Source organism: Lagopus muta, chromosome 2 (genome assembly GCF_023343835.1).
Source record: "Lagopus muta isolate bLagMut1 chromosome 2, bLagMut1 primary, whole genome shotgun sequence".
Taxonomy (NCBI): Eukaryota; Metazoa; Chordata; class Aves; order Galliformes; family Phasianidae; genus Lagopus; species Lagopus muta.
This window is the reverse complement of record NC_064434.1, coordinates 28,036,947-28,052,046: the sequence shown is the minus strand read 5'-3', so window position 1 is coordinate 28,052,046 and position 15,100 is coordinate 28,036,947. Positions and strand designations below refer to the sequence as shown.

General features: G+C 36.4%; 1 protein-coding gene across 8 annotated transcripts in view; it reads right to left on the bottom strand.

The window, feature by feature from the left end:
• Nucleotides 1-15,100, bottom strand: part of COL19A1 (collagen type XIX alpha 1 chain) — a 188,813-nt gene that overhangs the window by 16,698 nt on the left and 157,015 nt on the right. For all 8 annotated transcript variants that reach the window (XR_007375265.1, XR_007375264.1, XM_048936539.1 and 5 more), the window contains 11 exons: nucleotides 14,839-14,892; nucleotides 12,666-12,710; nucleotides 10,444-10,494; nucleotides 10,311-10,355; nucleotides 9,506-9,532; nucleotides 8,248-8,301; nucleotides 4,625-4,669; nucleotides 3,248-3,292; nucleotides 3,079-3,141; nucleotides 1,255-1,290; nucleotides 1,063-1,107 (listed from right to left, as the gene is read on the bottom strand). Coding sequence is in view for 6 of the 8 variants with exons in the window: in XM_048936539.1 (XP_048792496.1) it covers nucleotides 1,063-1,107; nucleotides 1,255-1,290; nucleotides 3,079-3,141; nucleotides 3,248-3,292; nucleotides 4,625-4,669; nucleotides 8,248-8,301; nucleotides 9,506-9,532; nucleotides 10,311-10,355; nucleotides 10,444-10,494; nucleotides 12,666-12,710; nucleotides 14,839-14,892 (510 nt within the window). In the remaining 2 variants the exon portion in view is untranslated. The remainder of the gene's footprint in view (nucleotides 1-1,062; nucleotides 1,108-1,254; nucleotides 1,291-3,078; nucleotides 3,142-3,247; nucleotides 3,293-4,624; nucleotides 4,670-8,247; nucleotides 8,302-9,505; nucleotides 9,533-10,310; nucleotides 10,356-10,443; nucleotides 10,495-12,665; nucleotides 12,711-14,838; nucleotides 14,893-15,100) is intronic.

The following is a 15,100-nucleotide window of genomic DNA, read 5'->3' as shown; positions in this document are numbered from 1 at the left end:
CAAATTTCCCTAGATGCATAATATTTTATTTTTTACTGTATTCAAACCTGTTAATCAAAGAAACAACAGATATACACATACACTTCAAATGAGTAACTTCTCTGCAAACAAAATACACTAAATGTTGATACTCTGGCTAGCCTCTATCATGGCTGAGATGTAATTTAAATTTGTTTTATTTGCAATGAATTAAATCTTTTAGAAGGGCTTAAGATATTAGCTGTTAGTTCACTGAGCTATATCTGTGGAGCACAGTGCAGCAAGTCATGCATTCAGATTGTTAACAAACAGCTGACATCTCTTATGGGTCACCGGTTGTCCTTGCTGCATCACTTAAGCTAATGTCAAGTTCCACCATAAGGAGCAAACAACACTAGGAACTGCCTGCATTATTACAAGATAAATCTAGAATCCACATTTATGAGAAGCAAATAAATGGAATGAATTGGATTTTTAATCTACAGCAAGTACTGGTAAACTTTATTCAAATCTGAAACATGACTAACTGATAAAATGATAAAAGTGTAGTTACAGTCACAAGTTGTATTTACATGACATGCTAAGACTGAAAAGAAAAAAGATGGAGAGAAAGCTAAGGATGAAAGCAGGAGGTTATCTACCATTTTTATCACCCATCTGTCCTCCAAATCTGTACTATTTCCAGTGAATCAGAGCTCTTTAACAGCTATGACTAAAGATATAACAAAGACCACTGTCACTTGAATTGCTTTATTGCATTTGCATTTGTGACATGCAAAGATCTCAAGGATGAAATGAGGAAAGCTTTCAAAGTTTGACTACATCACACACAAGGGGATTATCTACTTTCTAACTTTCATCAACAATTTACAGTGCCCAGGTCATCTGCATTAGAAGGTCTGTAAAGGTGTTTTTCTCTAAATGCAGAAAGCAATTCAGTTTCTCACAGTGGTTCATAGGATGCTTATTGTCACCTATAGTTCACAGAAAATTAATAGGTTGGTTGTGACTATAAAATATGTGCTAATGAGGTGTTTGGATACTCAGATAAAAGGAAAGAAGTTCTTAAAACAAGGGACTTACACGTTCTCCTTTGGGCCCTCTGTCTCCTGGTCTCCCCACAGCACCCTGAAAAATTGTTTTTGAAAGAGATTAAATATATTGCTTAAAGGCTTTATTGTGTGTTCAGCTGAACTGAAAACAACTACTAGGATTAACAGCTGCATTATTTGTGAACCATTAAATATACTAAAATGCAAAAGCATGGTTTCCTACCGGAGGACCTGGCATTCCATCTTTTCCATTGATTCCCTATTAAAAAAAAAAAAAAAAAAGAAAAAAAAAGTAATATTTTAATAATTATTTATATGCATTTCGAAAACAAGGTGTAAAGCTCACTGGTTAGAGATGGCCTTTAGAATGTACACATTCTAAAGCTGCAGTCAGAAGTTTGCATGGTTACAGTGTTGAAACACTCACAAACAGTCTTCAGGAATGTGCTACAAAAAATCTTGAGGCCATGCTGAACTGCAAGCAGATTACATTCGAACTGAGAGGGCAGTGCAAAAAATATCTTCAGTGACAAGATAAGTATCAGCTGTAATGAACATGCAACTTCAAATGACCAGCTACAGCAAAATTCTGCAAACATGTGGAATATGGAGCTGTACAGATACTCTACAAGTCCTAGTTCATTGTACAATGACAGAAGAGATTCATGTTATGATAGGCATTAGTCCTAAATGCCCTATTAGCCTCTGCTGTTACAGAGATTAGACCTCAGCAATAAGTGTCCAGATCTGTTCATTGGCCATTAGGACTTGTGACACGCCACAGCTTCCACCTGCTGGTCAAAACATTTTTTCCTGTCCAAAAGAGGGCAGTCTTACTCAAAATGCACACTGAAAGCAGTCTCAGACTCACATTTTTTTCCCCAGCCTGGAACATGACATTGTCTCAGAATGTGCTGGGTGGCATGGGCCAAATAATGTCACAGAGTAATTTAACAATTGCTCAACACCAGGTAAGTGCAAGACAAATGCTCTGTCACTATTTATGTTGATGGGATCTACAAGGCCAGAACCAGCATACACAGAAAACTTAGAGCTATGTTGCGTGAGTGAAAAAGAAGACTTGGATAGGCAAAGGAATCAGCAATATTTCCTTCTTTTTCATACTGCAAAGCATGGTTTTGAATGATTAAGGTCACTGTGGACCTGCATCCCTTGCTGATGTGTCCATGACCCCATCTTGTTCCTGCCCTCAGCTCAATTGCTTCTTGCAGAGCAGCTCACTGTTGTAGCATCCTGACAGAGCTCATGAATGCAGGCACTTTAAAATTTTATTAGTGATACAGATTTTCAAGCTGTTCCTTAAATTGGGCCAGTTTGCTGCAGAAATTACAGAAATGGTCTTTTTCAAGAGAGAAGAATAGAGTGGAGATGTGGTAATAATCTAAAATGGTGCACTTCTCATGCTTGTCACTGCAACACCGTGCTCAGGGGGAGGGAGTTCTGAGCTATTCTAGCTGAACTACTTCTGCAATATGAACTAGACTGTTTTAAACTAGCTCAGACAGTGCTACAATACACTGCTGACTACAGTGCATTTTAAATAAAGAGGTCAGGTCAAACATACCCTCAGAGAATAGTACGTGCTTCAGACATGATGTTGCGTTACCAGTAGAAGAACAGTAATGTGTATTCAGAGTCATGAAGCCAACAGTTCTCTGCGTAATTGAAACTATGAATGCATTTTGTTGCTCTATCCTCAACAGAGTGTGCTGAGCTCTTGGGTTAATATTCTCATTCTGAAAAACTGCTAAGGGATCTTTCAAGTCAACAGGATCCAAGTGGAGTTCAAAATGATCTCAGTTAACCTCCAAAGGATCTCAGTAACATTGGCTATTAAAACATAAACACATCACACTCTATATGAAAAGAATTCTTGACTAGATGGTTATATTGAGCACTGTAACTCTAGAATGTTCTTCAGAAGTGATCAAGCCCAATACAAAACAGGATGTACTCTAATTTATTTTGAAATTTGTCATAAACTAAGATGCATGCTTTCTTAATGAATGTAGATAAAATTGCTCACTGGTTTTCCCTGTGGTCCTTCTGGCCCAGGGAAGCCTGTATCTCCTATGGGTCCTCTTTCACCCTAAGTAAAAAGAAAACACAAATGAATCTGCATGTAAAATCTTGCATTCAATATTCAATATATTTTTGCATTAGCATAGTAGTCTAGAACTCAAATCTGTACTTACAGGTTCTCCTGGCAATCCTGGGGATCCTGGAGATCCTGGCTTTCCCTGCAAGAAAAGAATATTAGAAATTCAAGTTGCTGTGAAGAAAATCATCAATTTATCTTCGGTCAAAACTAAGACAGGATATACATTTGAGTGAAATGCTCATGTTACAGCTCAATCAATGCTTTAAAAGAGAAAAAATAAATCTTTAATAATAGAACTTAGCATAAAATGGTAAAGCAAATAATTTCTTTTCAATGGATCTTACTGGAGTTAAATGTAAGGAAAAGAATGCAACTTCATCAGTGATGAAAGGAAGTCAATAACTATTTCACATCCAACTAGAATAGAAAGCAACAACAGTAAGACCTGAAACATACCCAGTGGGAAATACACAGGGAATGAACAATTATGATGAACCTAACTAGCTAATGCATTATTGATTCACAGTGTATATATAATACATTACAGAGCAACAAACTTTGAAACTTTACACAGGCTATAAAACTCAAAGAAAAAATTATCTTCTTCCTTTAAATGTGAGTTTTTACCTTGTTTAGGAGAACTTAACTACATTAAGCTACTTAAGCTAATGTTCTCTCTTAGAAATCACAGTAAATACACTAAATTAGGTGCTAATGGAAATGGGATTGCATAGATACAGACTTCTCTTTATTTCATGAAACACATTTATAATTTAAACACAGCTCTTGAATGGATTGGTAGCTGTCCAAATTTAATAATGAATGTATTTGAATATAAATAGCTTCATACTGCCTCCTGAAATACAAATATGTATACATTTATTAAACTGTGAATGCAATCTAAAGAAAATTTGTCTTTATTTCCTTTAGGAACACGAATGAACAATTATAATTTCAATTTATCATTAGTTACATTTACTTTCACCTACAACAAAGCTTCAGACTGACTTTCAGAAACTTCTTGAATACAACATGTAAATAACTATCAAAGTATGTCCCTTAAAGCAAATGTTTGATTGATTTGAAATGCAGATTGCTGTGCATTGCATTAACTAATGTTCATATTTTTTCTTTGTGATAGAAAGATGCCTGGAAATTTATGTATGCCCAAGAACACAGAAAATGACTTTATAATTTATCTCTACAAAGCTGAGGCAATGAGAAGAATCTTTCTTAAATGAGAATATGCAATTTCAAATTCAAGCTTTATCATGTATTTACCCCATTTCTGAGCCCTCAGAAGTCTTAAAATTCTAATTCTTTTAGGAAAAATATGTCATTCTCATATCTGCCCATATGTCACTTGTTAAGAGCCCCCAGAAACAGTAAGTAAGATTACAGCTAAGCACCTTGCTTGACTTTTTTTCAGGTTCTTGTAACAAAATGAGATTTCTTTAATGAATATACGTACTGGTATCCCTGCTACTCCTGGTGTGCCAGCTGGTCCACGGTCACCCTGAAGAAAAGATAAATCATTATTTAAATGGTAACACTGAAAACAGGAGTTCATTCATGGATCCTGATTAAAACCTTGGGAAGAATTATGCAGTGAGCTGAAATCGAGGACAAGAGCTGGGCTCTGCTAAGCGCTAGCATTTAGCTCTGACACTGACTCATTTTACAGACTTGAGCAAGTAACAGAAATCCTTGTTTAGGTTCTTTTGTCAGAACTTACACCTTATCCTTTTCATTCTGTTTGAGGCCTTCCTGGAAATGGGATGATTTATCTGAGGCTTTTTAAGTAATAATCATTTAACCAAAATTAACACATTGCAATTCACAGAATCACAGAATCACAGAACTGTAGGGGTTGGAAGGGACCTCCAGAGATCATCGAGTCCAACCCCCCTGCCAAAGCAGGTTCCCTACAGCAGGTCACACAGGTAGGCATCCAGGCAGGTCTTGAACATCTCCAGAGAAGGAGACTCCACCACCTCCCTGGGCAATTCACTATCCTATCAAGACCCCCCTATTTAAGATTCACCTTTTAAAGAACCTTCTGCCTTCCTGCTCTGCTCTCAGCCATTTCATGCAACTCAGTATCCTTGATTTGCTTGTGCTGTGGTCTTTTAAGCACAAAGTTTCCTTTATCACAGAGATACTTTCATCAATAATTTAAGCTAAGAGAATGGATTTTGTGCTGGAGTTGACGAGGTGCAAGTGCAAATTCATCTTTATCTCCTGTTAAGACTGTAACTCAAAGCAGATGGATGGAGCTGACCAGAGGTGAAACTCTACAGCAAGATCTGCCCTATCCCATTGCTGACATGCATCAATCTGTAAAGATGCACTCTGCTAGGATAACGTTGTTTAAAAATGTAAGAAGATCAGACCCCAGGTTTCTATAATCATGTCAGGAAAGCCCTGACACAGCTGAAGCCATACAAACAGGAGAATATTTTTTGAGCTGAGTTTACATTACCCAGAGCTGTTTTGCAAAAGCTCTGCCAGCATAGCTACAGTCACATTGTTTTGTGTAGAAAAGCTCAAGGAGATATTTTCTGTCGTTCTCATCATTTTGTTCAGGTGATAAAACAATAATGCTTGCAATTGGAAACACTTAACTACATTGTAAATAGCATAGAGAGAAGACAAGTTAATGCCTATAAACAGTTTTGAGAGCCTCACATCAGAGCTACAATATAGGGGAAAATATCAATTCTAGGTAACAGTAACTTCTCAGTTTTCTGAACCAATTATGCAGCACTAGACTAAGAAATGCAGTGCAGGACTGTTCAAGACAGATGAATACAAATTCTGTTTTGTTTTTACGTTTAGGGTTTTCAGACCCCATGACAACAGAACATAGTTAAAACCTTGCTGCCTATCACATTTGTGACAGAACAACTGCAGTACTAAAAACTTGACACTGCCCACATAACACCTAACTCTGAACCAAATAAATTGAATCTGGCTGAGGAGCCAGAAGCTGGCAGCCAGTTTCCCTGCACTGGCAACTGGGAGTAACCTCTACAAATTAGGAGTGCTCTCCGACTTGCTTGCCAGCCCAAAGGGGTTAGTTAATGAAAAGTGCATGGCCTTGCAAGGCACATTCACTCTGACACACTGCCCACATAATAAAGCAGACCAGAGCGGTATCACCAAATGAAACTAAACCAAAACAGACGAGACCTTGGGTCTAGAGGGAGAAGCTTGCTCACAGTTCAACCTCTCTTGCTCAGGAGACAAAGAGAAGTCACACAATACAAGTTTCCCTCTCAGTGAAAAATTTATGAGCACCGTTAGAGTAGTCAAGTACTTGTGGTACTTAGCAGGGCTCATTGGCTTCAGCAGTGCCTCCATGCTGCATGGTGATTCCGTAACCAGAATTTATATACACAGTGGGGTTCATTAGGTGCTGGCAGTGTGTGAGAGTAAAGATAGAAATCCTCAACACTTCCCTTGAAATTTTTTCCCCTTGCCCTGAATGCATTTAGCAATGCGATGCACAGCACAACTGCAAAATCACTGCGTCAGCATAGCTGAGGGAAGGCTAATTTTATCCTGAGGACACAAATGTTTTCAGCCTGCTCATGACATTATCACAAAACTACAGCTGGCACTGTCTATGCAGTAAAGCGTGCTGCTGCACTGATGTATCTTGTAGCTCTAAATTAAAAGCCAGCATGCACTGTACAGTTGGGAATGGCAGGCAGACTTGGATTCTGTTAATTTGTTTGCACCACAAGTGTGGAATTCAGATTAAATTTACTTAAAGAAAGGGTATTTTGGCTTTGGGAATTGGCCAAGCACTCACTTGTTTATACAGTCTGTTCTGTTACATTTTCCCCTTATTTAATTTGTGTCCCCATTTTGTCTCTGTTAGGTTTGTAATACCTCCCTGTGTCTGTTTATGCTAAAATTAGGTTGTCCTTAATTGCTTGTAAATTGTAGGCTTCCAGAGCAAGAATTATCTAATTTAAAAACCTAGTGTAGTCACCTACCTTGGTTTGTTTTCCTATAATCTCTGCAGAAGTAGTAGTAATACACAGTAATAGTATGGATAAACTTTTGATTATATGGCTTTTTGATGAAAAGTGTCACAGTAAACTATTTTTTTGTATTAAGTGAATAGCATACAATTCCTAAAAACTGAGTGTTTGAATTGGAAAAAGATTACTATTTCTTCTTACACTTAAAAGATATGGGTAAAATCAAAACAAAGTGTCTCCACTGACAGAAAACATATTTTCAGGGCTTTTTTATTTCTCTGGTGGACTTTTATGCTTTACAAAAAGCTTAAATTTTTTAGCATTTCATAGTAACCTTTACTCTAAGTTTGTATCAGCCTCCATAACTGATACATGAAAGGCTGAAACATCACCAGCTCAAGGAAAAAGTAATTTCCTAGGACCAGAATGCACGCTTGAACAAGAGGAAGGCTCTTGAGATTGTGACACAGTTCAGGATGTGCTATGATGGCTTCATACAGGCAGTGCAATAAGTAAAGTAAAATAGAAACCAGGAGCCTTTTTAGATAACAAACAATAGTCTTGAGAAATCAGTTTTGCCTTTGCCTTTGCCTTCATAGGGCCCTCACATCAAACACTGTAGGGAATAGGGAATCAGTGTCTTCTATTTCTAGCATTTCCTCCATCTTTATACTCAGCTGAAATAGGTTTTTTTTGCTTGTTTGTTTGTTTTGTTTTGTTTTTAATGGAAGTTTTTCACATACTTGGTCTAGACTAATTCAGGTACAAATTTTGATTCATACCTGTAGCTATGCCTGAAGTGTTAAAACAAGCAGACAGACTCTAAGCATAACATGGTGCTCAGGAAAGAACAAGAATTAGAGACATACTACAAGGCTTTCTACACACATTTCCATTTGTGGAAAATGGAATTTTATATTGGGTAAGTAAATGATTTAGATGTACATTTAAGGAAAAAAAAAAAAAGGAATATGGATAAAAATACAAATCTTTTTCACACAGAAACATTAATTTTCAGAAAAAAATCAAATAAGGTTTCAGAAATCAGTTAGCTGCAGACAGACCCATTAAAAAGCCTAAACTTCTTCTTTAATACTCTTACCTTTTCTCCTGGGAGTCCTTCTAGACCTGGTAATCCCATTGGTCCAGGGTCACCCTGATTTTTTTAAAATTAAAATGGATTGCATAGATTAGAAACTCTGAACTGTTCAAGAGAAATGTGGAAGAGCAAGCAAAAGCAGAATATTTAACTTGAGATTACCAAAATAGCTAACAGTGGACAGATTTTGCTATACTGTTTTAATTTTGTCTAAGAATGTAATGGAAGACTCCCTTCCTGTGTTTTTTCAAGCCTATGTCAGCTCTAGGTCACCACTTTCAAGCTCTAAATCACCACTTTCCAGCAGCAGAGGCACATGTTGTGAGCATATTGTATCCACCACAGAACTAACATCCAAGCAATTCTGTTCAATTTACTGCATCAGAACAGAGCTCTATTCCTTGCACAAACCTTTCTCTGCAACAAAGGGCACACAGGCGAAGTCTCTGTGCAAGTCTTCAGGCTTTGAATGAAAACCAAAAAACTTCTGCAGTGGAGAAATCAGTTCAACTGGGAAAGTTCTATTACTCTTTTTTTCCCCTTTTTTTAAGACAATCAACAGAAAATTTATCACAGAAATTTGAACTACTGTTAATAATTTCAGTATTCCAGCTATCTCAGTTAAATCAAAAACCACAGCAAATTCCTTCTGCAGATGTTATAAATTCTTTGACAGATTTCACTTTCCAAAGCCTGTACGGGAGGAAGTACTTCTTGAGTAGGAAGAGGTTGCTGGTATAGAAAGACATATTCAGCTTGTAGGCATTAAGAGGAACTGTAAGCTCTCTGTTGGCTGGCTGAGTGGAGATTATGTGACTTCATGGTAGATTAAGTCTTAGCTAAATCTTCAAAATGTTAACTGCCCCATCTCTTTGGGCTTGTCTAAGTTAGTCTGAGCTAGCTGTGGTTAACACTGCAGCTATTTTTGTGAGTGAAGCCAGATACTCTTAAAGGTCAGCAGTTAACTCTCTTTATGTATTTTACTCAGGAGTGACAACCTCAAGGCAGGACAACAGCTGGAGAGGTAAAGAGTCAGCATCTTAGTGGCTTCTAAAAGCCCTAAGGAACTGTAGATGTTTTACTTGAAGATGTCACTTCTTTCATTAATAGCAGACATAGCTGTTTTCTCACTTTGGTGAAAAGGACATGATTTTTCTTAAAAAAGGATCTGTCCAATACTTCACAGGGTTTCCTGATCTTCATCAATAAATCAAGGGGAATCATACTTAGGCAATCTCTATTATGACCAAAAAGTACGTACCACGGTGCCAGGATCTCCTTTTGGACCCTGCAAAGCAAACAAGAAGCAGACATACATTTAGAGAACTACACAGTGACATAGTATTTTCTTCTATATTAATACATTATAAATACAAATTGGCAATGCAGTGCATTTACAATCAGTATTTAGTCCAGTCCTCTCAGCATATTAATTCTGCCTTAAAACAGCAGAACTTGCTTATGACTAGTAAGAAAGAGGACTTAAATAAGTACAGCACACCTTGGGCTTCAAAGAACCAAAACAAGCTGAGATACCTGCACAGGGCAGCATACTGCCTGGAAAGACACAATTCTGTACTGCTGCCATATTCACATATCATCCTACACTGTAGCTATAGGCAAGGAATCAGTGACAGAATTGAGAATTCGTGAGTTTCTAATTTCCAGCACATAATTTAATCTATAGCAAGATCATCACTAACTATAAGGAGTATATTGTGCAGTTTAGGACATTAAGATACTTTCAGTCAAGCCCAATACCAAGTTATGCACTGTTTTGGCAGACTTTACTTAATATTCAGCATAGCTTTAGAGTGAAATATTTAAATCAAAATAAGCTACTCTCCCAGCCTAAAATGTTTGATCAACACATAAAATTACATTTATATATGTTACTATTTATTACATTTATTACATCATTTCCTAGATGAGTTATAATTTCTACCTCTTACATATAAAATCCAGTTCCATGGTACTCATCAAAACTACATGCAGTTAGATGTCTGTTACCCCTCTGTTACTATTTTAATTACATATCAGAAGTTAAGTTACTATTAAATACTTACTGGAGGTCCTGGTGGACCTGGATAACTTGCGACACTTGCACCTCCCTGTAATAGCAAATATAAAAGTTGAGTTGGACCAAAATTAGGTGTTGATTGAAAAGCTATGTATATAAGAAAGAAATACCAGAAATACCTGGAGTTTATATAAGCTGCTCATTCCATTTCTTTCATTGTAAGGCACACCCTTTAAAACATAAAAACCAAGTAAGCACCACAACTATAAACCACAGAGGCAGAACCATTGCCCTGTTTTAAGTCCCATGCATCAGCAAAACTGTGGTTTCTAGATCAATTTTTCCACATTTCCAGACATTTCATAAGAAATGAATGAGTAAGAACATAGGATGCACAACTATGTAAGCTTGGTACTTTATTTTTGTTTTGTTATAAAACCAGATACTGTAAATTCTCAGTGTACATTCCATTCCAACATTCTTACATAATAACTGGTCAACAGGTAGAAGCAGTGACAGCACTGTTTTCATTTGAAAAATCTGTGTTAAACTAAAAAGTAGAAAGCATCTCATTGTTTGCCTCAACTGTTTTGAGAACATAAAGGCTTGAATGGTAAATCTAGCTTAATACTCTAGTTAAATGGACAAGACTGTAAAGAACTAAGAATAGTGATTCAGTGGTTGAACTACCAACTCACGTTTGGCCCAATGATTTTTAGTACACAAAAAGCTCAAACTATGCAGGTGTGTTCAACTTATGATTGAGTGGAATTCTTGCTCTCAAAAGATATCCAGATGTTTTCTCAGATTCAAGCCAGTTAATATTTAAAGTGGACTTAGTAAATATGAGTGCCAGCCACTCTTCCTCTACGAATGTTTACAAATCTTGTGTACAAAAATGAAAACATGAAAACAAAAAGAAAAGGGCAGACATTTAAACTCAAAATAAAGTCCTAAAACATGTTTCCAGCATAAATTAACTTAGCCGATGCTCTGAAAACTTTACATATTTCAAGATTTTCAAGAACTTCAGGATGAGAAAGTTTTCATGCATAATTAATGATGCAAATTAATACAGTATGCTTTACTTCAGTTTTGCTCTCAAACTTCTTTTATATACAAAACCTGGCAGATACAGAAAACTTGTGCTACAACAGAAAGTCAGAGATCTAGCTGGTTATTCTTGCATTGCATACTAGCTACAACTTTTATCCTGCTATCCTGCTATCCTTATACCAGTTTTTTGAGTATGTCCTGAGTTCTAAACCATCACTTCCTCTAGAGAATTTTCATGAGATACAGACTGAATTTAGAGAAGCAAGGACTGAAAAATGTACAGTCCTTTTAGCTAGAGTCAGCTCTAGGGTTAAATTTGGGGCAGAAGTGAATGATTTTTTTTTTCTACTGCAGGCTAGAAGTAGGCTGCATTTGAGACTGGAGTATGTAAGAATCATTAGAGTATAGCTAGATTCTAGAAACAAAGCATTCTGTGAATTATGGTAAAGAATGACATTTCTAAGGCTGTATTCAAAATAAGGGATTGTGAGGTCATTCAGTTATTAATTCTTCAGAATTAATGTTGTGTTAGGTACTGTTCCAGTTAATCTACAGTTTAAAGCCTCCATGGACTTCCCTGGGTTACCTGATCTCAGGTATCCAAAGTGAATAAATTAACCTCAGTGTTCAAGGATTTTAGAATAATTCATTCGACCAGATTTCTAAGATGGCACTGGTGACTTGGATTTAATGATGAATTACAAGAAAAAAAAGGAATACTGAACTATTCTGCAATAAGACTTTGCTGTCTTCCTGCACTACTAATATGTCTTAGAGAGACAGTCTACTTCTTGATATCATAGAATCATAATCATAGAATGGCCTGGGTTGAAAAGGACCACAATGACCATTGACTTTCAACCCCCCTGATATGTGCTGGGTCGCCAACCACCAGACCAGGCTGTCCAGAGCCACATCCAGCCTTGCCTTGAATGCCTCCAGGGATGGGGCATCCACAACCTCCTTGGGCAACCTGTTCCAGTGCGTCACCACCCTCTGTGTAAAAAACTTCCTCCTAATATCTAAACTAAACCTCCCCTGTCTCAGCTGAAAACCATTCCCCTTGTCCTATTACTATCCACCCTTGTAAACAGCAATTCCCCCTCCTGTTTACATGCTCTCTTCAAGTACTGGAAGGCCACAACGAGGTCTCCCTGTTGCCTTCTCCAAGCTAAACAAGCCCAGTTCCCTCAACCCTTACCCTAAGGAGAGGTGCTCCAGCCCTCTGATCATCCTAGTGGCTCTCCTCTGGACCCACTCCAGGAACTCCATGTCCTTCCTGTGCATTTCATTTTACTTATATCATTCCCAACATATAACGAAAATGTAAGCCAAAATCTCTTACCGGAGGTCCAGGTGGTCCAGGCTTCCCTGGAGAGCCTTCACTGCCCTAGCATAGTGAGAGATATATATAACTTTAATATAACTCAGATCTATTCCATTCCCAAATTGTGATGGCCATTATGACAATAAACAAGAGATACAGTCAGTAGGACTAGGTAATATCAAGAATGAATTATCCTGCTTAAGCTTTAGGCAAATTTAAGCTCTTGTTCTGTTAGTTAGTGATGCTTTACGCGTAGTAACTTCCTCATGGCAAAACAGTAGTGGCAATAGGGTAGTGAAATACTTCATATAAATTCATATAAATTTCTAAGCAATCAATAGATAGAAGCTGTAATTCATTTTATGTTTTGAATATTGTTTTGCTAAAGACAATCCTCAATTTGATCATCCACAGATAAATAAAGACAAGTTTATTCAGAAACATGTTGGGTAAAGGAAAGGTCTTTATTAAGGGCTATAATGAATATCTTCTTGACCTTTATTTCAAAACTCTTATCTGTAGCTGTAGTCTGTTTTGCTGAGATGCACTGAACTGCTTACATCAGGAAAAAAAGTTTCTTAGTTTTTGCCCCAGCAGAATAGTGGGTGCTTTGAGCAATACAGACATTTTAATGTCAAAATTTCCAAGCAAGATCTTTTCAAAATTTCATCACTAAGATTCAGTTAATAATTCTGTATAATTTGGAATAGGTCTATCCAAGTTTTTCACTCACTTCATTGGATTTTAATAACATTCTTCATTGAGACACTTAGGCTGCAAATTTAAAATTATTAAGGTGGAAAAAGTCAAGCTGAGCATACGACAGTAATGATTAACTCACCATAAGAATATACATTTTTTAATTACAATAATATTTAAATAATTTCCAAATCATCTTGTGATTGAAACGCCAAGCAACAAATTGAAGGATTTATAGTATTTCATTCAGAGAGAAAATACTCTATTTTAGAACTTTTCAAATGTGCTCCTCAGATAAAGGAAGAAGAATGTACATAACCTGGCTATGGTTCAGTTCATCGCTCTTAAATGATCTGACTTCTGGCCTTTTCACTCAGTGGCACACTAGTTATGGAGAATTGACTTTCTCATTCTCAAATGCAATAATAAGAGGCTGCCCTCCCCTAAGCTTTATGATGCATAATGAAAAAACAGCTATGATTAGGTCTCAGCCAATGATAGAGATGTACATGCTTCAAGAAGCTGATCAAACACTACATTTCTAGAGACTTTATTCAGTACTTTAAAATTGTAAACACAAAAAGAACAAAACCTTGTTTTTTTTTTTTTTTTTTTGTTTTTTTTTTTTTTTTTTTTGCAGTGTATTACTTAAAAAGGAAATACCCTCGGTAAATTATTTCTATCATGGCCAGGAAGGAGACAGTTCTCAACTCATTTTTATGCTGAGGATATTTCATAGCTTTCCAAAGTACAATTTCCTTTTCTTATTCATACCAAGTTCAAAGTTTTATAGAGTATTAGTATAACCACAGTCCATGCACTATGGCTGGAAAAGCCCGAGCCATAGCTAAGAAAAAAAAAAATAAGAAATGTATCCATGTAAAAAATGAAAAAAATATCTCAAAATATGTTTCGATAGATCAGTTTTTCTGCTGCATGTCAATGACTTGTGGTGCCCAAGAAATTAATTTGACCTTTTAGTTATAATGGAAGCACTTGATAAAAGAATATATATATAATTGATAAAAAAACAGTACTATAACAGTGTAAATTAATTATAAAGGAAGCTTTAATACTTTTGCAGAATATCTGTATTGAGTAACTTCCAGCTTTTGAAGAACATTTATGTATGCCTCTAAGTTTGACTAATACACTAGAAAAAGAATGAGAAGTAGAGCAAGTAGTAATTCATAATACACTACTTGACAATGTTTTTTTTCTTAATTTTTTATAGCATATTACAGTTAGAAAACATTCCCTGAAACTCATATATACCCAAGGTTTATTCTTCAAAATAGAAGCCTGTATGTTTGTTTGGAGAAAATATTTGTAATCCAAGACAAGAAATAAAAATTCATTTGAAAATGTCAAAGTCATGTCTGCATTGTGTTAAAAAAATATCAAAAACACAACAACAAACCAAAACCCAAAGCATGGTAAAAGGATCACAAAACCTACATAGATCTTTATCAAAACTAAAAAGAAGGAATACCTTTTCGCCTTTTGACCCAGCAGGACCAGGATGCCCAGGTCTTCCCATGGCTCCCTGCACAATACAGTATCAGTTTGTATTACTTAGGAAACATCACAAAACTGCAATTTGCACTGTACCTTAGTTTTTAAAACTTGTACTTTCTGAAGGTCATTTAAAACTAGTTACACTTTTCCTCCAGGTTTCAATATTTCTCTTCTCTGTCTGATGCAAAAGCTGTATTCTACTGATAAGCTCTGTGAAGGGTAAAACTTGTGTTTGT